This window comes from Malania oleifera, chromosome 1 (assembly GCF_029873635.1).
Source record: "Malania oleifera isolate guangnan ecotype guangnan chromosome 1, ASM2987363v1, whole genome shotgun sequence".
NCBI lineage: Eukaryota > Viridiplantae > Streptophyta > Magnoliopsida > Santalales > Ximeniaceae > Malania > Malania oleifera.
Genome location: NC_080417.1, coordinates 80,419,912 through 80,443,317, shown reverse-complemented (window position 1 = coordinate 80,443,317; position 23,406 = coordinate 80,419,912). Strand labels below are relative to the sequence as shown.

The 23,406-nt window shown below is 37.9% G+C and overlaps 1 protein-coding gene across 6 annotated transcripts in view; it reads right to left on the bottom strand.

Moving 5' to 3' along the window:
- Positions 1 to 23,406, bottom strand: part of LOC131157273 (ubiquitin receptor RAD23c-like) — a 72,961-nt gene that overhangs the window by 13,959 nt on the left and 35,596 nt on the right. The window contains exons 4-6 of one of the 6 annotated variants that reach the window (XM_058111293.1): positions 20,534 to 20,613; positions 20,303 to 20,350; positions 19,993 to 20,170 (exon numbers count right to left, since the gene is read on the bottom strand). In XM_058111293.1, the coding sequence (XP_057967276.1) occupies positions 19,993 to 20,170; positions 20,303 to 20,350; positions 20,534 to 20,613 (306 nt within the window). Of the gene's footprint in view, positions 1 to 19,992; positions 20,174 to 20,302; positions 20,351 to 20,533; positions 20,614 to 23,406 lie in introns of all 6 variants that reach the window. The other 5 variants (XM_058111285.1, XM_058111302.1, XM_058111311.1 and 2 more) reach the window with 5 other exon arrangements.

The following is a 23,406-nucleotide window of genomic DNA, read 5'->3' as shown; positions in this document are numbered from 1 at the left end:
GTATCACCAAATTAGAATTTGACTAGGAGATGAGCGGAGAACAGTTTAACAACCCAAATATGGTTTATTTGAGTGGTTGAAAATGCCCTTTGGACTCTCCAATTCTCCCAACACTTTTATGAGGGTTATGACACATGTTCTACAATCATTCTAGGGAGGAGCACCTCATACATCTTCATGAGGTCTTTGTCAACTTGAGAGAAGCTAAATTGCTTGCTAACCTCAAGAAAGTACAGCTTCTTACAGTCCAGTGTGCCCTTTTTTGATTTTGAAATCTCCAAGGAGGGAATAGCCACTGATCCAAAAAAGGTTGTCATTGGAGAATGGCCTCAACCTAGGACTATTACTAAGGTTCGTAGATTTCATGGCCTCACTACTTTCTATAGGTGATTCACAGGGCATTTTGGCACCATCATGGCTCCAACCACTAAGGGTTCAAAGAAAGGTGAGTTTCACTGGATCTATCAATTGCTTGAGCTTTTAGAAAATTCAAATAGAAGATGCCTAAAACATATGTACTTGAGCATTTGAACTATAGTAGTGTAATTGATGTGGCTTGTAGTGCCTTCTAGATTGGTATAACTGGAGGTCTTGAGTCAATAGGGTCATCCTATAGCATTTTTTAGTGAAAAACTCTCCAATGCTAAAAAACGATATAGCACATATGATAAAGAGTTTTATGCTGTAATGAGATCTCTCCAACATTGGAGATACTACTTGTTACCCCAAGAGTTTGTACTTATTCCGACCACCTTGCTTTGTGATTTCTAAGCTCACGAAAGAAGTTGAGTGTGAAGCATGCTGGTCGGGTAGAGTTTTTGAACAAGTACACTTTTTTTCTTAAGCATCGTTTCAGTGTTGAGAATAAAGTGGTTGATGGCCTTAGTAGGGTAGCATTTATTCTCCGTATCTTGAGAGTTAAGGTCGTCAGGTTTGATCATCTGAAGGACAAGTACTCTACTTGTCCTTTTTGGGGTTATCTTTTAAGAGCTGAGTAAGGGACGCCATAGAGATTTTGTAGATTTCATCATCCATGAGGGTTACTTGTTTAGACGTGTTGGGTTATGCATTCCTCCTACTTTTAGAGATCATGTTAGAGGGTTAGTTGGTCACCTAGGGAGGTGTAAAACCATTACCTTAGTTGAGGATTGGTTTTATTGGCCTTCCTTAAAGAGGGATGTTGCTAGGTTAGTGTCTAAATGTTGCACCTTTCAATTAGCCAAATCTAAGAAACACAACATTAGCCTTTATACCCCGTCGCCATTGCCACACATACCTTGGAAAGACCTAAGTATGATTTTGTTCTCGAACTCCCAAAAATAGCCTAGTGACATGATTTCACATTTTTTGTTGTTGATAGACTCACCAAGATGGCACATTTCATCCCATGTAATAATATTTCTTATGCATCTCATCTAGCTAAATTATTTTTTAGAGAGGTCATCAAATTGCATGGGTTGCCAACCTTGATAGAGTATAATACAGATATCAAGTTCTCTAACTACTTTTGGAAGACACTTTTATGTGTGGGACTCCCCTGTTGTTTTCTTCCACTTCCACCCCCAAACTGATGGTTAGACCATGGTCATGAATTGTAGTTTGGGTGACTTACTTGGGTGTGTTGTGGCAGAAAAAACAACACAATTGGAACATGGTGCTACATATTGTTGAGTTTGCTTATAATAATTTTGTGAATAAGTCCACGGGTAAAATTCCTTTGACGTGTGTATTCAATTACAAACCGCATGCGCCCGTTGATCTTGTTCCTTTGCCACCAAATGCCTGTATTTCTGAGCCTATTGAGTCTCTTGTTCATCACATTCATCAATTGTACTCTAGGGTTAGGCGAAAAACTCGCTATTATATGGATTGTTTTTCAGATAATAAAAGAAGATATACTAAGAGAGAAAGAAGATACAAGAAGTAAAGGATAAGGAATACTCAAAAGAAAATAAAAACAAAAATGAAGACCACCCCAAACCAAAACTTCCCATAATCCAAACCACTATTACCCTCCACCTAAGACCCTACCTAAGCCTAAGCAGAACACTACCTAAGAAAGCCTCTTTTTAGACCCTTCCATTCATAATTGATAGAACACTACAAATTAGCCAATTCCCTTTGCCCCCTTCCTTGTTTTGATTATGCCTTAACCCAAGCAAACTTCCTTCCTTTTGAGTTTGCTAGCAGCATGCCTTTTTTATCCAAGCATATGTTGAAAACAAGACACCAAATCAGTATTGATCTCATTATGCTCCATCTTATCTTGTGCCTCTTCTAATTCATCATTCCTCAAACCAAGAAGTCCCTTTAGATCATCAATTGGAGATGAATAATGGGGCCCCATAAAGTCTGAATCATCTGATCGACAACCAAGTTGTTCACGAACCTTATCTAAGAAAAGCCCTTCATCATCTTATACATCTCCCACTTCTTCTTTCCTAACAAAGTTTCCCCACTAACTTTTCCATTTAAGATTGTTTTCATTCCATCTGAGTCTTCAATGTAAAAATTACCATCACTTTGTTTTTTAAGGAGCTTAACCAACCTCACATCTGCCCTGAAACTCTTCCCAAATGAATCATCCCTAATTTCCTTGCTTTCTGGCTCCCATGAGTATAAACCTTTAATGTTGCTGCCTTATCAATAACTTAAGGCTCCTTTACCCCATCCATCCTTGCCTTGTAGTTACTAAATATTGCAACATCTTGAATCCCATTTTAAACAATCAACCACAATCCTCCATAAGAGCCTCCTTACATCCATCCTCCATAGGGAACACCACTGATAAACTCATTTGTCTTCAATAAGACCCTTAACCCATCCATCTGCCTACTAATTAACTTCTAGTGTTGCTCATCCACTGAGTCTCCTCCCATTGTAGAATTGGTACCACGATGTTGTTTCTCCTCTGCTTCCTTGCTCTTCCAAAAACCAAGTTTGTCGTGCCCATCTATGTTGCAGCCACCTCTTCCAAACCTTAGGCCTTGTCATGTAGGGGCAGCATCAATGTTCTACAACCATGGAGAAATTAGAAAAGAGGAAGGGAAAGGGAGGAAAAAGGAGATACCCGAGGGGAAAATCACATTCAATTCCAAGTCAAATTCATCAACAACTGCCTACAACATGGCTTTCACATACCATTTATAAGAAAGCCTCTTTACATGAAATTACACACATACCCCTAAAACTAAATTGCATTACAAACATACCCCTAGAATACAAAATTACTACAATCAAGCCCCCAACATAAATAATCCTAATACAAGCAAACTACACACACATACTTAAACAACTATCTAAAGCACATTTGGGTTTTAGGCCCAAAAAAACATTCACCCTATTCTTTGACATAGGCCTCCTAATTGGGTTGAAATGATCCACCCAAATACCTATTTCTTGTCCTGCATCAATTCCTTCCCTCCGAAAAGAACCCAACTCCATTGAGTTAGGGAAAGTACCAAGGAATCCAACACCATGAATAAAGTCATCTCGTTTCATAAGAAAGGAACCAACAATACGCTTCAACTTGGCGAGCGGAAGAATTCGTGATGGCATCAACTAATACTTCTTGTTGTCAACGGAGAGGGAATAAGAATTCTCATAATCATCATGCTTCACTGTCCTATAACAGTGGTAGGTCGAAAAGGATATGAGAAATTTTGAGGGGAAGGATATCACATTGCATTGTCTCCATAATGGAACCAATCTTGAAGGTAGGTAACAATCATGGACCTTCAAGTTGGTATTATTCACCCGTGTTTCGAAAGGCGTTTTTGAGGAGCGCCTTGCGTTTGGGACAAAAACGCCTCAAGGTATATGTGTAAAGGCGTAAATCCAAATAAGCGTACGCCTCAACCAAAAAAGCGTACGCCTCAGCCAAAAAACCACGCTTGTTTACGCCTCACATGCAAGGCGTACGCCTTTTAGTATTCCTAGGTTAAAACACAATTTTATAAGTCGAGAACCCAAAACACATTGAAACCCTATGCTCCCTCTCTCCTACGAAGCTTCTTCTCCTCTACTCTGTCGCCGAAGCCTGACGAAGCCTTCACTCTCTCCTCAAAGCATGGACAAAGCTCAACGAAGCCTCTGCTCGCTCTCGAAGCCTCGACAAAGCCTCAACTCTCTCTTGAAGCCTCTGCTCTCTCTTTCGAAGACTCGACGAAGCTCGACCAAGCCTCTGCTCTCTCTCTCTCAACATCTGCTCTCTCTCTCGAAGCATCTGCTCTCTCTTGAAGCCTTTGTTCTCTCTCTCTCTCTCTCTCTCAGCATCTGTTCTCTCTCTTTCAAAGTCTCTGTCCGACGGGTTTGAGTTCTTTATTTGTCACTTAGATTTTTGTTTCATATTTTTAACATGCATTGTTTCAGTTTGTTAGCTAAAATTGACCTATATGATAGTTAAGAATTATGTTTTTACTTTTTTTCTCCATTATTCTAACATTTTTCTCATTTTAATACTATATACATAATTTTTTTATTTATTAACTATTTTAAAAAAATAGTCCCAAAAGGCTTACGCCTTAACGCCTTGAGGGTAAGCTTGCCTCGCGGAGGGTAAAACGCCTCGCCTTATGCCTTTGTCTTTTAAAACACTAATTCACCCAAACAATTTTGTATGGTTCGGGATGAGGCTCAACTTCCAAATTTAACTTCTTCACAACTTCTTCAGAAACTACATTTGTGCAACTATCAGGATCAGTAACCAAAGTAAAAATTTGTTTCTGGCATATCACTTAAATTTGAAAGATGTTGGTCCACCACCAACCCTCTATCTCTTTAACCTTGTCGGAAAAGAGCATATGTTGAAGCACTGAACATTTTTTCAAATTGCCATCATCATCTAAGTCAGTTGAAATTTTTGTTTCAGCTTCAACTACTTGAATATCATCTTCTTTTTTTTCCACAACAGCCATGAATTGGTTAGGACATTGTGCAGCTCGATGTCCAAAACCTTGACATTTGAAGCATTTAAGAGATGATTAACTCTTAGAAGTTGTTCCAGCATGATCAAGAGTCTTCCAAGAGATATTAGTCTAAACACCTTTACCCAATTGCTCAATTGTCTTCTCTTGTACAACCCCACTAGCACTCTTCTCAAATCAAAGCGCTAATGTAGCTCTAGGAGGATTGCGTTGCATGTACTCCTCAATTTGAGGGACAACCTATGCTGCATCCCCAACTGTAGTGAGACGACATGCAGCAGGTTTGAAGACAATAGCTGGCTTCAACCCTTTACCATACAAAGCTATCATAACGTCCTCTTTCCATTCTATATCAACACAAGTAGCCAAATGAATAGAATCTACTAGTGTACTCCATCACTGTCTTTTCTTCTTGCTTCAAATCAAAGAGCTGAAGATGAACACATGGCTGATAATTGGGAGGCACAAATTGCTCCTACATGGCTTGCTTCATCTCATCCCACGTTGTAATCTCACCAAATCTCCTTCTTCTAAAGATCTCCCTTTGTTTAATCCACCAAATTCGAGCAGTTCTTTTCAATTTTGATTCAGAAAGTACAACTTTCCAGCCTCATTCATGTCATACCATTGGAAATAATACTCCAAAGAATAAACTCAATCATCAAGTTCATCAAAAAACCCATCACCTTACGAGCAGTTCCCTTCAATTTTGATTCAGCAAAGTACAACTTTCCAGCCTCATTCATGTCATACCATTGGAATAAACCCAATCATCAAGTTCATCAAAGTGCAACTTTCCAGCCTCATTCATGTCATACCATTTGAAATAATACTCCAAAGAATAGACCCAATCATCAAGTTCATCAAAAAAACCCATCACCATAAAAAAAATCTCAGACTTCTAGTTTAATTCCCCTACTGAAATGATTATTTCAGCCCTCACACAGGTCAAAAGCATGAGGGACAGTAGCTATTCCACCATCTTGTTTGGTAGGAAATTCCATGGGCTTTTTACCTAAGGCTGCAACTTCGGTTGTTAGCCTATTCAAAGCACTAGTAATAGTCTCCAAAGCATTTTCCCCTCCACCTTCGCAAACAATTCAACATTGATCACCATGATGCAATTATAGGAAGCAAATCACAAACTTCACGTTCAATTATTTAAGAACAATCTTCAAGTCAACGTTAATCTTCAGTATCACACAGAAATGAATCAAATTCACTAGCAAAACTCACAAATGCAGCAATAAAACCTGATTTTTTTATGCTGGCAGAGCAATTTCAGGGTTTCGCCAAAATTATCATGCTTTCTTGCAATATATAGTGTCCACAACAAAATATCTCCTTGCAGCTCAAAATATCCTAAAGAAAATCCAAAATCTCATGGCTGAAGCAATTTTTTGCAAGACTGGAAATTGTGGAAGACTGGAAGTTTCCTAGCCACAGGTCGCCAATGCATAGGGCACGTGCGCCACAGGCACCTCCAACCATGAAACTTTGGTTGAGGGGAGATAAAGGGGTGAGGAGTTTAGCAGTGGTGACGGTGTGTTAATAAAATCACCAAAAAGTAAGGGATTCAAGGGGCCTGATGACTGGAATCATTTTGGCCAGCATGTGAGATTGTTCCAGTGATTGGAAGACGATAAAACTATAAGGGGAGGGGCGTCAAGGTGTTCTGTCTTTGATGGTGTGGGTGGTGTTGCAGGATGGTGGCTGGAAAGTAGTGTTCGAGCAAATGGGGCCATGGATGGAATTTCAAAAAAAAGATCAAAAACTGCCTTTTGATGATTTTTTTTTTTTTTTTTTTTTGAATAATACTTAAGTTTCAAAACAGAGAACCAGAAGTTTGAATCAGAGAGATAGGAGGGAGAAAGAAGCATGGAATGAAGAAAACAGAAAAGAAGATAGAACAAGGGAGGCGGGAAGAGGAAGAAGAATAGAGAATCATAATAGAAAAGAGAGTTCATGTCATGTCCCTAGCTTTTGGCACATGACCGACAATGACTATCTAAAATCCAATGGAGTCACTAGGCCTAGGCAAGAATTTGTTTTACAAATCATCTTTTGGAAACAAGTTAAAAGTTAATTAAGAGTGAACATTTGTTGAAAACACACGACATATATATATATTTCATAAGAAACTAAAAAATGTTTTTTCATTCAGTGACAAGCTCTTTACATTGGGTTATACTTTACATACAACATTTTCCACACTCCCTAGTCTACATACATAGCTGCCAAAACCAAGCACACGCTTAGTATCCTTATTGTCTTCCTGCCAACCTGTAATACATGTCAAAATGGTAGTATCTTGGAGAACCTAACAAGTGGAGCTCTCCTTTAGTTTGAAATTGAAATTATTAAGGAATAGGGTGAGGCACTACAAGCTTAATAGACATCCTTTACTCCCCCATATTCAAATAAGGATTTCAATACTTCAACACACGATTTCTTACATGCATGCAATGATCATAAGGTGCATGAACACACTATTCAAAACAATTTGCATGAACACACTCTTTATTTTAGGCAATATATTCATCTAAAGTGACCATCCCAAAACATCCAAATAGCATGCATTTACATTTTTTTTATCCAACATAGCAGTGCTATCCCAATTAAGTTTATCTCAAACAAGTGTCAAATTCCAGCTTGGACAACCACTGCTTAATGCAGAAATACCAACAAGTGCCAAATTTCAGTTTTACCAACCACCATTTAACGCAGAAATACGCTTTGGAGGTTTAGGGCCTTTCACCCAAGGGAGACACAATCCCTACTTGCTACAATTTGACAGCCACGACAACACATGGTGCCATCTATTTCACACAATAACAATTCAAAATATGCATACACAAGCTTTGACATAGCAAGTAAAACCATCATCCTTACAAGATGAATATCTATCACTTGAAAAATTCCTAACTAAACAAGATATGCAACTATGATAACCAAAGAAAACATATATTATGTAGCCATATGAAGTAATTAGAGATAACAAGCTTAAAACTTCCTTATTAAGATTCAACTTTATGCAAGTTTCTACCCTTGTTTCCTTTGGATACCCAAAATCCCTAGGTGAATAAATGAAAATTAAGAACACTAAATACCTACTTGATTTTCTGCCACCAACTTTATTTTCTGCTTAAGTCACTCTCTCTCTCGAACTAGGGTTTTCAGCAAGAGGTTGTGGAATTCTTTTCTGCGTTCAGGCAACTCTGCATGGCCGGAAAGGTCAAGACAGCAGCAGGACACATGGCAGGACTGTATCAACTGGTGGCAACAGGGGCCCTATAGTGCTGACAACTATTCGCTGGGTGTCTGCTGATGTTTTTTCAGAGCTGCCAGGTGGCTGCTACTGGTTTGTAGTGCTTCCAGGTGTCACACCTGGTTTCAGCATGCCCTATCTTCTTCTTTTTTTCTCTCTCTCTCTCTCTCTGCCCAACTCTTACGCTATTTGTGGTTTATCATGACCCTCATAATTTGCTTTCATCTAAGCCCCTCCTACCACTAATATGTTCAATGAAATTTCCAGTATCGGTTAACACAACTCAAATAAATGAATAACTTGGCTAGTATTAACTTGTTTATTGCAAAACAAAGCAAGTCATGCTAATTTATCAAAGTAGTTTAAATTTACCACGGCCTAAAGTGTTTGGTTATCACAACTCTCTCCCCCTTAGGAAATTGCATCCTCGAAATTTCATCCAACCTTAGGTTGCAAACAAATGAGGATATCTTTCATCCATGTCGACTTTAGATTCCCAGGTTGCTTCTTCAGTGCCATAGTGTTACCATAGTACCTTGACCAAAGGAATAACCTTTTTCCTTGAGACCCTTTCCTTCTTTTCAAGAATCTAGATAGGATTTTCTTCATAATTGACATCCTCTCTCAACGAAATATTGGACCTTTCAAGAACATGACTCAGATCTAGTTCATACTTTCGAAGCATCGAGACATGGAATTGTGAATATGAGCTAATTCAGGTGACAACCTCAATTTATATGCTACTTTCCCAACTCGTTTGACAATTTGAAATGGCCCAACATAACGAGGTTGTAGTTTCCCCTTCTTTCCAAGTCTTAATATCCCCTTTCGAGGTGACACCCTTAGGAATAAAAAATATCTAACTTCAAATTCTAGTGGCCGCCTTCTTTTATCAGCATAACTATTTTTGTTGACTTTGGGCTTGTGAGGAAATGATGTCATACTTGCTTAATCTTCTTAGTAATTTCAATTTGGACCAAGCATTTGATTTTCCCCTATCTCTGCCCAACACATCGGTGATCTACAAGGTCCTCCCATATAGAGCTTCATAAGGTGTCATATTTATACTCAATTGAAAAAATGTTGTTGTAGCCAAATTCTACTAAGTGTAGATCCTCACTCCAACTCCCTTTGAAGTCTAGAATGCAAGCCCTCAACATATCCACTAAAATTTAAATTACACTTTCAAATTGGCCATCTATTTCAGGATGATAGGCAGTGCTGAAATTTAATTGTGTGCCGATAGCCTTTTGGAAACTTTGCCAAAATTGAGAAGTAAATCTTGGATCTCTATCTGAGATGATGGATAACAAAATCCCATGTAGCCATACAATTTATTTTATATACAACCGACTTAGCCTTTCGAGCGAATCTGAAATCTTGATGGGTAAAAAGTGAGCTGATTTTGTCAACCTATCTACAATAACCCACACAGTATCACGACCAAGTGTAGCCCTTGGCAACCTTGAAACAAAATCCATTGTTACCTCAACCCACTTCCATTGTGCTAGTGGTAATGGCTGCAATAAACTTGCAGGCTTTTGATGTGCAGCTTTCTCTTGTTGTCAAGTTTAACATTTTTTCACAAATTCTCTCACATCCTTCTTCATACCTGTCTACCAAAATTTCCTTTTCAGATCTCTATACATCTTAGTGTTGTCGAGATGGATTATGTATCGAGAACAATGTGCTTCCCACAAGAGTTCCTTTTTCAAATCATATGGAACACAAAGCCTACCCAAATAACGAAGTCCTCCATTAGAAGATTTTGTCCATCCTTCAAAGTGTGTACCCTCTTCTATACCACTAAATATTTCTTGAAATTGAGGGTCCTGCTCTTGTCCTCTGATAGTTTGCTCCAACAAAGTTGCTTGTGCCCTTAAGTTATATATACAAACATTATCTCCTTGAAGGGTTGTCTACGAGTTAAAAGAACATATTGTCTCCAACAATTTCCACCTTTGAATTTTCAAGTTTGCCAATGTACGTTGAGACTCTCTGCTTAGTACATCTGCCACGACATGGATGATAATGGAGTTCGAAGTCATAATCATCCAAGTACTCCATCCACCACATTTGCCTTAAGTTCAATTTCTTCTAACTAAAGAGATATTTAAGCTTTTTATGGTCTATATACATTTCAAATTTGTTTCCACACAAATATACAAAAAAGGGCAGCCCGGTGCACAAAGCTCCCACGTATGCAGGGTTCGAGGAAGGGGCGGACCACACTAGATCTATAGTATGCAATCTTACCTTGTGTTTCCACACAAGTATGAATGTCATAGTTTTAATGTAGACAAAACAGAAATCAGCAACTAATTCCAAGTCATGCATTGGATAATTGCGCTCATGTGGCTTTAATTGTCGTAATCCATACGCAACCACCTTTTTCTTCTGCATCAACACACATCCCAGTCTATTCAAGGAAGCATCTGTATATACCACATAGCGATCCTCGTTGTTTGGAAGAGCTAGTATTGGGGCTATTGTCAATCGATGCTTTTAATTCTTGAAATGCTCTTTCACATTCTTCACTCCCACACAAATTTCTTTCCTTTCCTTATCAACTTAGTCAATGACATAGCTATTCTGGAAAAGTTCTACACAAACTTGTGATAATACCCTACCAAACCCATAAAATTACGAATTTCAACCACATTTTTAGGGGTTTCCGAACTCTGTACAGCCTCAACTTTAGAAAGATCAATAGATAACCCATACTTGGTTATGACATGGCCTAAAAATTTCACACTAGTTGTCCGGAACTCACATTTCTCCTGTTTAGCATATAACTAATGCTCCCATAATGTTTGTAAAGCCAATTGCAAGTGTTGTTCATGTTCTTCTCGAGTCTTTGAATATATCAAAATATCATCGATAAAAACTATAATAACTTGATCTAGGTATGGTTGAAAAAAGCAATTCATCATATCCGTAAAGATGGCAAGTGCACTAGTAACCCCAAATGGTAACACGAGAAACTCATAATGACCATACTACGCACGGAATGCTGTCTTTGGGATGTATGATCAAATAGTTCATCCATTCTTAGAAGTGGATACTGATTCTTGATAATAACCCAATTCAACTTCCTAAAATCAATGCATAGCCTCAAGGACCCATCATGTTTCTCAACGAATAATACAGGTGCACCCATGGTGATACACTAGGGCAAATAAATCCCTTGTTGAGGAGATCTTGTGCTTGCACTTTAAGTTCCCTTAGTTCAATCGAAGCCATTCTATATAGGGCAGTCGATAGAGGTTTTGTCCCCAACACCAAATCAATAGTAAACTCAATCTCTCACTTTGGAGGTAGTAATGGCAAATCATTTGGAAAAATATCTGAAAATTCATCAACTATGGGTAAAGAAGCTCGGGTTCATTAACTTATGACTATCTTTCATTGTAGTTAAAAACCCTAGACATTTGCTGAAATTCCATCCTTTCACAAGCAACCTAGATATCAAACATGAGAGCTTCTTAGTTTGGTCTGCATGGAAGAAAACTATCGCTCCATTTGGATCTTTGAGTACTACTTTCTTTTAGAAACAATCAACAAATGCATAATAAATGGATAACCACTCCATTCCCAGGATTACGTCATAATCCAAAATATCCATGATTAATAAGCCAACAAGGAAGTCATGTTCATCAATATGAAAAATGCAATTTCGGCATATTTTGTTCACATTTATAGTTTTGGACACTCATAAATGTTCAAATTCTAATCACAACATATTAGAAAAGGGTGCAGAATCAAATAAAACTCTTGCCCAAGTGTTGTGTAAAAGAATCATATCTTCTACCATAGCATTACTTGCCTCCTCATTTGGTTGCTCTCCAAGATGCCCATATTTGGATGGTGCAATGGCATAAAATCATTCTTGCACCTTATTCTCTAACTCCTTCCCCCTTTCCTTTATACGAAGCTTTAAACTTAGATGGATTTGCAAGAGCATCTAGTTGGGTTGGTTGCACTGAATTTCGAGAAAAACTCAAACCTAGGGAAAGAAATGGTTAAAAGTTTGAGGACAAGAGAACTAAGTTGCTGGTTGTTGTTGTCTTTGTAGTATCACAGGAGATTAAGAGTTAGGACACTCCCAACTTATATGCCCCTCTTGTCCACACTCATAACACTTTATAACCCTACGGAAGGGGCCACTGATTTGAGCACATTGTTGTGGTGTAAAAGAGACTTTTGGCCTCTTTCTAGCTGACCGAGATTGACTAAATGAAGACCTCTTCTTCTGTTAATAAATTTTCTTAGTGTCTTTAATTTCTTGTTTTATCAAGGCAGCTCTTTATACTATTTCTCCATAACCCTCAATCCTTAGGACCACAAGTTTAGACCTAATAGCAGGTCTCAGTCCCCTTTCAAACTTTAAAACCATCAATTCCTCAATACTGATAAATTTTGGTCCAAACCATGATAATTCAACAAATTTGCTTTCATATTGGCTAACAGACAAATTCCTTTGAGTCAACTACATAAATTCCTATAATTTGGCTTCTCATAATGCATTTTAGAAATATTTCTCATTGAAAATTGTTTCAAAGTCAGCCCAACTCATAGCCTTAACATATCTTATCCATTGCACAGACTCCCACCAATGGTCAACCTCACCTTAAAATAGGGAACTTGCAATGATGACTCTATACTCACCTAGCATTCTATGCATATCAAAAAGTTTATGGACCTTCCGCAACCAATTCTATGACTCCAAAGATTCCAAGTTCCCTGCAAAGCTGGAAGGGTTTAATTTCTTAAACTCCTTCAGCATATGCATTCATTTTTAAGCAATTGTTTCTTCTAGCACTTGCCCCACCATTGGCTGTTGATTCAGCTGACTTTCATGGTTATTTTGCTGAGTCGGCTGATTATTTTGAGTCATCGTAGCTATAGCTTGATTAATACTCCGTACGGTTGCATAAATTCCTTCTAAAACCCCATATTCTCTTGGAACGTTCCGCTCCGAATTGATGCCTTGCTGTGGTGGGGTTGAAGAAGTTAGACCACCCTCGTCTCATTCTCCTTGAAAGAAAAGAAAAATATCAAGTGTTTCCACACAATCATGAAATATTTCCATGGACATGTAGTCATTGACTAAGCTACAGAACTAGTTGTATTCATTATACTTATGCATATGCTTAAATCTACTTAACAAAATCTATAAACGACCCAACCACATGCAAGTCAAAGGACCCACCCACGTGTTACTCAAGTTAATATTATCTTGCCCTCTCTTTCTTTAAGAAATGCCCAATTGAACCAAATCTCTGATATCACTCTGCCACGTCCCTAATTTTTGCCACTTGACCGGTCATGACTCCATCTAAAACCCAAAGGAATCACTAGGCCTATTTACAAATCATCATTTGGAAATAAGTTAAAAGCCAATCAAGAGTGAACATTTGTTGAAAACACAAGACATATATACATATATATATATATACACACACACACACACACACACACACATTTCATAGGCAACTAAAAACATTTTTCATTCAGTGACAATCTTTACATTGGGCTATACTTTACATACAACATTTTTTACACTCCCTACTCTACATGCATAATCGCCAAAACTAAACGAATGCGTAGTATCCTCATTGTCTTCCTATCAACCTATGATACATGTCAAAATGGTAGTATCTTGGAGAACTTAACAAGTGGAGCTCTCCTTCAGTTTGAACCTGAAATTAATAAGGAATAAGGGTAAGCAACCACAAGCTCAAAAGATTAACTCCCCCTTGTCCAAAAAAGGATTTCAATACTTAACACATGATTTCTTACATGTATGCAAGATCATAAGGTGCATGAACTCACTCCTTATTCAAAAAAATATGCATGAACATACTCTTTATTCTAGGCAATCTGTTCATAGATGACCATCGCAAAACATCCAAATAGCATGTATTTACGCATTTCCTTTCCCAACATAGCAGTGCTATCCCAACTAAGTGCACATTTTGCCTCAAACATGTGCCAAATTCAAGCTTGACCAACCACTGCTTAATGCAGAAATACCAACAAGTGCCAAATTTCAACTTGGCCAACCCCAACTTAACACAGATTAGGGCCTTTCACCCAAGGGAGACACAATCCCTACTTGCCACGACAACACATGGTGCAATCAATTTCACACAATACCAATTCAACATATGCATACACAAGCTTTGACATAGCAAGTAAAACCATCATCCTTACAAGATGAATATCTATCACAAGAAATTTTCCCAACTAAACAAAATATGCATCTATGATAACCAAAGAAAACATATATGCATTATGAATAAATGAAAATTAAGAACACGTACTTGATTTTCAGCTTCTTCTAACTCTGTTTAAGTCTCCTTCTGAATTTCTTGTATATTCTCCTGATTCTCTATGAATTTTCTTGATTTTCTACAGTCATCTCCCTCTCTAGAACTAGGGTTTTCAGCAAGAGGTTGTGGTATTCTTTTCTGTGCTCAAGCTGCTCTGCAGGGCTAGAAAGGTCAAGACAGCAGCTGGAAACATGGCAGGACCGTAGCACCTGGTGGCAACAGTCCTGCAATACTGACAACTGTGTGCTCGTTGTCTGCTGCTGGATTTTTAGAGCTGCCAGATGGCAGCTTCTGGTTTGTAGTGTTGCCAGGTGTCACACCTTGTTTCAGCATGCCCCATCTTTTCTCTCTCTCTCTGCCCCAACTCTTATGCTATTTATGTTTTAGCATGACCCTCATAATTGCTTTCATCTAAGCCTCTACTACCATTAATAAGTCAAATGGATTTTCCAATATTCAGTAACACAACTCAAATAAATGAATAGCATGGCTAGTACGAACTTGTTTATTGCAAAACAAAGCAAGTCATGCTAATTTATCATAGTTTAAATTTACTGTGGCCTAAAGGTTATGGTTATCACAATTCAGATCAGAAGAGAAGAAAGGAAAGAGAACTGACTAAGGGAATAATGAGGAGAGAAATAGAAAAGAGGAAAAGAAGAGAAGCAACAAAGAAGAAAGAGGGTAGAATGCTGCTCGGCAGCAGAGAATTAAGGACACAGCAAGAGATTAGAACAGAGAAAAAAAGAGAAGAAGAGAGAAGGAAGAAGAGAAGAGGAGAAGGGAAAGGGAGAATGGGTGGACTGAAATGGAAGAATGAAGATTGTGGTTGGGCTCTGAGACCAAATGATGATGGGCAGCATCAAGGTTCTGCAGCCATGGAGAAATTAGAAGAAAAAAAGGTTAAGGGAGGAGAGAGGAGATACCAGGAGGAAAACTCACGTTCAATTCCAATTCAAATTCATCATCTACTGCCTACAACATGGCTTTCACACACTATTTATAAGAAAGCCTCTTTACATTAAATTACACACATACCCCTAAAACTACATTGCATTACAAACATGCCCCTCGAATAGACAATTATGACAAACAATCCCCCAACATAAATAATCCTAATACAAGCAAACTACACACACATACTTAAACAACTAACTAACTAAGCACATTAGGGTTTCAATCCCAATAAACCATTCAGCCTATTATTTGCCATAGGCCTCCTAATTGGGACAAAATGAAAACCACCCAAATACCTGCTTCTCGTCCTACATCACCTTGTTATAAGGTGGTTTACCTAACACCAAAGGCTACTCACCAAGGACCTTGTTATGATTTATATGGATTACAAACTTGCTGCAACTGCACTAGAGAGTTTAATGTAGGTGATAGTGTCATGGTTCGCATAAAACCTGAACACTGCCCTAGAAATTCATTTAAGAAGCTACATGCTCTTGTCATTGGCCGTTCCCTCATCCTTAAGAAACTTCGACCTAATGCATACTTACTTGATTTACATACTCATATGACTATTAGTCCAGTTTTTAATGTGGAGAATTTGACAACTTACAAAGGCACTTTTGGTCAGGTTCAGTAGCTCCTTAGTCACCCTCTTTTTCTTAATCACAAGAAACAGTGGAATCTATCTTGGACAATGAGCTTGTGACATCTCCTCACGGGGTATTTCGTTACTACTTGGCCCAGTGGAATGGAGAGGTCATCCCGAGTTGGATGCTACATGGCTTGCCTAAGATAATGCTTGTGACAGCACTTCTGATTTTCTAGAGTCACATTTGCAGTCCTACTCTTCGGAGCCGAGTTCCTTTCATTCAGGGAAGAATAATGGAGGGTCGTCTACATCCTATAAGCTGCCCATTCAGCACAGTGGAATCTATCTTGGGCAATGAGTTCGTGACGTCTAGTTGGATGCTACATCCTGATTTTCTAGAGTCACATTTGCAGTCCTACTCTTCAGAGTCGAGTTCCTTTCAATCGGGGGAGAATAATGAAGGGCCATCTACATCCTATAAGCTGCCCATTCAGCACAGTGGAATCTATATTGGACAATGAGTTCATGACGTCTAGTTGGATGCTACATGGCTTGCCAAGGATAATGCCCATGATGTCTTCTTCTTCTTCAGCCCAGTGAAATCTATCTTGAACAATGAGTTTGTGATGTCTAGTTGGATGCTACATCCTGATTTTCTAGAGTCACATTTGCAGTCCTACTCTTCAGAGCCAAGTTCCTTTCAGTCGGGGGAGAATAATGGAGGGCCGTCTACATCCTATGAGCCGCCCATTCAGCACAGTGGAATCTATCTTGGACAATGAGTTCATGACATCTACATCCTATAAGCCGCCCATACAGCATAGTGGAATCTATCGGACAATAAGTTCAAGGCATCTAGTCGGATGCTACATGGCTTGCCAATCTATCTTGGACAATGAGTCCTTTCAGTCGGGGGAGAATAATGGAGGCCCATTTACATCCTATAAGCCGCCCATTCAGCACAGTGGAATCTATCTTGGACAATGAGTTCGTGACATCTAGTTGGATGCTACATGGCTTGCCAAGGATAATGCCCATGACATGTTCTTCTTCTTCAGCACAGTGGAATCTATCTTGGACAATGAGTTTGTGACGCCTAGTTGGATGCTACATCCTGATTTTCTACAGTCACATTTGCAGTTAGGCGAGAATAATGGAGGGCCATCTACATCCTATAAGCAGCCCATTCATCACAGTGGAATCTATCTTGGACAATGAGTTCATGACGTCTAGTTGGATGCTACATGGCTTGCCAAGGATAATGCCCATGACATAATCTCCTCCTCTTCTAAATTCTGTTACGTTTCCTACATCCAAATTCTGTTACGTGTCCTACATCATCCAGGAACTTTACAATAGTCTTCATAAAATAACTTGGAACTACACAACTAAAACTGCCAATAGAGATTGCGCACATGAATTAAGTACATAGTTATTATTGGACATGCTAATTAGATTTTTTTTTAACTAGGAGAGTAGATCGTTTATCATACAAGGATTGTAAAGTTATTCCAGGTAAAAGCCTAACCACACAACATAGAGTCTTAGTGTTAGATAAATGTATTAAAAAATGAAAGAAAAAGGATAAAATAAACCAGTGTAAGAGAACTAGATGGTGGAACCTAGAAGGAGAAAATATAATAAAATTTAAAGATAAAATGATCAAAGATGGGGATTGGACCATAGAGGATGGGGTAGATACAAATACTCTTTGGAATAGATTAGCTAGCTCTATTAAAAAGATAACAAAAGAGATTTTAGGTGAAGCAAACGGAAGATTCTTGAATAGCAAAGAGAGTTAGTGGTGGGATAAAGATGTACAAAAAATCATAAAGACAAAGAATTCGGTATAATACGTGGCAAAAATGTAGAAACAGAGATAACTTTGAAAAATATAAAGAGGCAAGAAAAGATGCAAAAATGGCCATTAGTGAAGCTAAATATAGATCATTTAATAGTTTGTATGGTAGATTAGGTACAAAAGAAGGGGAAAGAGATATATTGAAACTTGCTAAAGCTAGAGAAAGGAAGAGCAAGACTTAGGAAATGTAAAATGTATAAAAAGTGAGGATGATATTGTCTTGGTTAAGGACGAAGATATTAAAGAAAGATGGCGAAGTTACTTTAGTAAGTTGTTTAATGAAAACCAAATAGAAGGCTTAAACTTAGAATTGTCAAATGAGGAAAAGACTAAAAAATATAAGATTTATTCGCAAAATAAGAGTTAACGAAGTTAAGTTTGCACTAAAAATATGAAAAATGAGAAAGCTATTGGACCAGATAATATCCCAATTGAAGTTTGGAAATGCTTAGGTGATAACGGAATTATATGGTTAACTAATTTATTTAATACAATTGTAAAAACTAAGAAAATGTCAGATGAATGGAGGAAAAGCACTTTAATACCTATATACAAAAATAAAGGAGATATTCAAAATTGTAATAACTATCGTGGAATTAAATTTATGAGTAATATGATGAAACTATGGGAAAGGGTAGTTGAACAAAGATTAAGGTTAGAAACGAAGATCTCAAAAAATCAATTTTGTTTTATGCCTAAGAGATCTACCACATAAGCTATTTATCTTTTAAGAAGATTAATGGAAAAGTTTTGGGAAAAGAAGAGGGACTTGCATATGATTTAATTGACCTTGAGAAAGCATATAATAGGATACCTAGGGAAGTTCTATGGTGGGTTTTAGAAAAAAAGAGCGTATGTAGTAGGTATACTGATGTCATTAAGGATATGTACGATGGAGTAATGACTAGTGTAAGGACTATAGATGGAGAAACTAGAGAATTTCCAATCACCATACGTGTATATCAAGGATCTGCTTTGAGTCCTTATCTTTTTGCTTTAGTGATGGACCAATTGACTAAGAGTATTCAAAAGGAGGTTCCTTAGTGTATGTTGTTTGCTGATATGATATTGTATTAATTGACGAAACTAGGAATGGAGTAGAGGCCAAGTTAGAATTATGTAGAGAAGCTTTGGAATCTAGAGGCTTTAGGATAAGTATAAATAAGACAGAATATATGAAATGTAATTTTAGTAATGATAGGAGGAATATTGAAGACAAAGTTAAACTTGATGATAAAGAAATAAATAGCATTCGTAGATTTCGATACCTTGGATCCATTATGCAAGCTGAAAAAGAAATTGAAAATGATGTAATGCATAGAGTTAAAGCAGGTGGGTAAAATGGAGAAGTGCTTCAAGTGTGCTCTCTGATCGTAGAATACCCTTAAAATTGAAAGGAAAGTTTTATAAGACAGCTATAAGACCAGCTATGCTATATGGATCTGAATGTTGAGCGACGAAGAAACATAATATCCAAAAAGTAAAAGTTTCCAAGATGAGAATGCTTAGATGGATGAGTGGTATAACAGTGAAAGATAAATTAAAGAATGAACATATTCGTGATAAGTTAGGTGTAACTCCTATAGAAGATAAGACAAGGGAGGGCGACTCAGATGGTATGGACATTTGCAACGTACGCCACATAGTGCACCTGTGAGGAAGAGTGACTTAGTTACTGTAGGGGGCAGTAGAAGGGGTAGGGGTAGACCAAAAATAACTTAGGAGGAGATAGTGAGTAAGGATTTAATATCCTTGAATCTATCAAAAGAAATGGTCCATGATCGCATAAATTGGCAGAAAATGATTCATATAGCCAACCCCACTTAGTGAAACTAAGGCTTGGTTTTTTTTTTTTTGTTGTAGTTTTTTTCCTTAAATAGCATAAATCTGGTTCAGAAACAAGCAGAAATATCCCCCCCCCCCCCCCCCCACCAACCAAAGAGGCAAGTGGGTTTGAACTATGATCATAGATTTATAATAGCAAGAAATGAGCAACAACGCACTAAGCCAACTCCAAGTACTCCCTGAAAAATCAACAATCTAAGTAGTGAACTCACAGAATACAGATACTCAACAGCCCTCTCAGGGTTGTTATAAGCAGCACGTAGAGCGCGAACAACAGTTTCTCTATCCCAGCTCCCTCCACCCATATCAAGAATTTGTTGTATGGTACCATCCAGGTTATTTCCTGCAACAAGATTGGATGCTGCTTGGCCATAAACATCTGATTCTGAACTGCTTCAAGGGAAGAAAAAAAATCACATAAATAAACTGTTTTAAACTGAAAGCTCTAGAAGCAAGATAAAACTTAAACATGTGATCTTAAACTATTAAACTCCTTCGAGAACTAGATAAAAAAGTACTCACGAAGCAGGAGGAACCACATTGGGAGTGGGTTCAGGACTGGATTGAGGCCTGCAATGGTTTTATAAATTCAAAAACAAAGAAAAAGGATGGTGTACAGTTTATCGACACAGAAAACTGTCTGCCAAGTTTGACCAATAATGTAAATAATCTTCCAACTCATATTACAATATACATGATAAGCAGGCCACAACTGGCATGCAGGGAAAAAAAAAACAACAAATATGAACTTACGGTCCCACAGCTGAAACAGGAACCTCAGATGCTAATGATGGCTGAGTCAAAGTAGGAGGTGAAGAGCTTTCAGGCTGGACCTACACACAAACTGCTCCATTAGGATTTCAAATCACAAGTTAATATCATGATATATACTCAACAAATTGGTTCAATCCACATCATCTAAGATCGATAGCAAGAGCATCAAATTATGTAAGCTATGTACAAATTATTTTATTTAAATTACTCAAAGATATTAAGCAAAGGGCGGGCCTTGGATCAACGGTAAGGTTGCTCCCTTGTGACCGGTTAGTCATGTGTTCAAGTCCAAGGAAACAGCCTCTCTACATAAAAGTAGGGGTAAGGCTGTGTAAACTGTGATGACCCTCCCCTTACCCTCACGAAGCGGGGAGCCTTATGGCTTGAAGACACCCTTTAGCACAAAATTAAGCATTAGTTGCTAAATTGTACTCTTCACAAGTTGATTCAACAAAATTAAAGGCAAACATACGAATCGGACTTTATCATGAATTGTCCAGTTCATTGACAATTTGTTACAATACAACTCAAATCAATGTTTTAAAAGGAAAAGGCCTAAGGCAAGGTGTTTTACCCTCCGCAAGGCAAGGGGTAAGCATAAGCCACAACATCATAAAATGGACACCATTTTCATACTTTAAAGTTTAAATTCTTATATAAACATAACAAAAAAAGAGAGAAAAAATCAAATTAAAACATCACAATGTCTCATCATCCAAGATCCTAAGAATCTAAATCTAAGTTAATAAAGTTCAAAGAGAACTATCAAGGTCTTCATCAAAGTCCTTCATCAAACTCATCTATAGTAGGGGTTCTTCCCCTTATAAATTCCCCCTCTCCCACTTCAACATCATCTTCTTCCTCAAATGTGACCAATTTTGGCCTCTTGCCTTTGTCTTGAGTGCCTAGATATTCATAAAGCTATAGGTTAGGACATAGGAGAAATGGAGAATTATAAAATGATAGTAGATTCAAAAATGACTATTCATGTGTACGTACTCAAGTTCTCACAATAATCACTACTCTTCCTTTTTCTAGGAATTATGGAATGCGAGCTACTACAAGCTTGTGTTGCTTGAGCATTATCTCCTTCAAAAGCTACCACCGCCAAAGCTCTAATAGCATCAACTTCGAAGAGATTTTCATCATCAAACCAACAAGTATCTTTTGGTTCTTCCTTCTCGGTGATCCACTCATCATTTGAATCCACTTCCTCCACCAATATTGGATCACAATTTGTCTTCTTCTTATAGCTCTCTCCCTTAGTTTTGTGTTGTGCTTCACGTCGTATCAATCTACAATTGAGGGGCCATTTAAATTTTTAGATGTTAGAATATAATTGCATATTTGAGTGAAATGAGAATAACATGGCATTTGTAAGAACTAAGAACTTGCTCAAATGTGTTCCAATTTCTCTCACAACCATTAGCACAGCAAGTCAAGCTAAGAACACAAATAGCAAACTTTGCCTATTTTGGGATTATTGTCCCAAAATGCTTCCACCAGTCGACTACAAAAGAAGAAGCACATACTTCTGAGTTATAATAAGAAACAAGGATAGAATACTATTAATAATTAACTAATTGTTATTGAAGTATTACTTTTACTTGAGCTTCTCAACATTCTAGAGTCAATAGCCACTAGGGTCCCAAATTCCCTCGTGCATTATCAAACAAATCCAATTGGATGTCTGCAGCTAGCGTCTCATATCACAACATTCTATCCATGCACTCAAATAATCCTTTCTTCACTTATTCACAATCAGACTTATAATGCAATTGGGGATTTAGATAACATCCCGCAGCAAGTAAAGGGTAAAGAAGTTTAGGAGTCCATCTATCTTCTATATTCCTCCAAATGGGTCCATACTTCTTGGCATTTATAGAAAAATTCGCAGCAATTTTTTCCTTCACCGAATCCATCAACTCAAAGATAAACCCCATGGCTGGTCTTTCCTCATAATCAACTTCCTTTAGGACACACACAAGAGGAAGGACAAAAATCTTGATAACATAAGCCACATGAGGCCAAAAAAGTTGGGCAAATAAGACAATTAAGCGAGTCCTTATGTAGAAGTGCACCACATCTCCGAAGAGAACATAGATTGAAGGCCTCGCTTTTGTTTGTAAAGGCTTTGAAGTGTCAAAACTGCAATAGCAAAGTGTGTCACTGCGGGGCGGATGAGTTCTTTGTTGTTGGTGAAATGCTTCCTCATTATTGCAAGTACATAGGAATGATTATAAATAAATTTCACAACTTGCTTAGCCTTCGGGATTGTGGTTGCATGGATCTTCAATTTTGTAAAATCCTCCAACATGAGATCCAAACAATGTGCAGCACATGGAGTCCAATAAAGTTTCTCTCTTGTCCATATGCTTCTTTCCACCGCTTATCATGTTCTTCGCATTATCAGTTATCACCTGCACAACATTCTCCTCACCAACTTCCTCAACCACCTCATCCATATACTTGAACATCAAATCACCATTATTTATAAAATCATTAGCATCAATCGATTTTAAAAACTACATACCAACAGGACTATTCACAAGGAAATTAATCAGGACCCTTGTGATATCCATCCATCAACTATAAAAGAACATCCATATTCCTTCCAAGATTTTTTGTGCTCTTTCAACATGCCATCTATGTGTTTCACTTCATCTTTAGGATTCATGTCCTCATCTCTTGCATAGGTGGAGCCTTGAAACCTGGCCCGTAACAAGCAATACCATCCACCATAACACGCCAATATATGTCATCCATCAAACTAAATGGAAGAGCATTGTTGAACACACAACGTCCAACTTTCCTACACACTTCATTTCTCTCCTTTCTTCCATTTTGAGTTT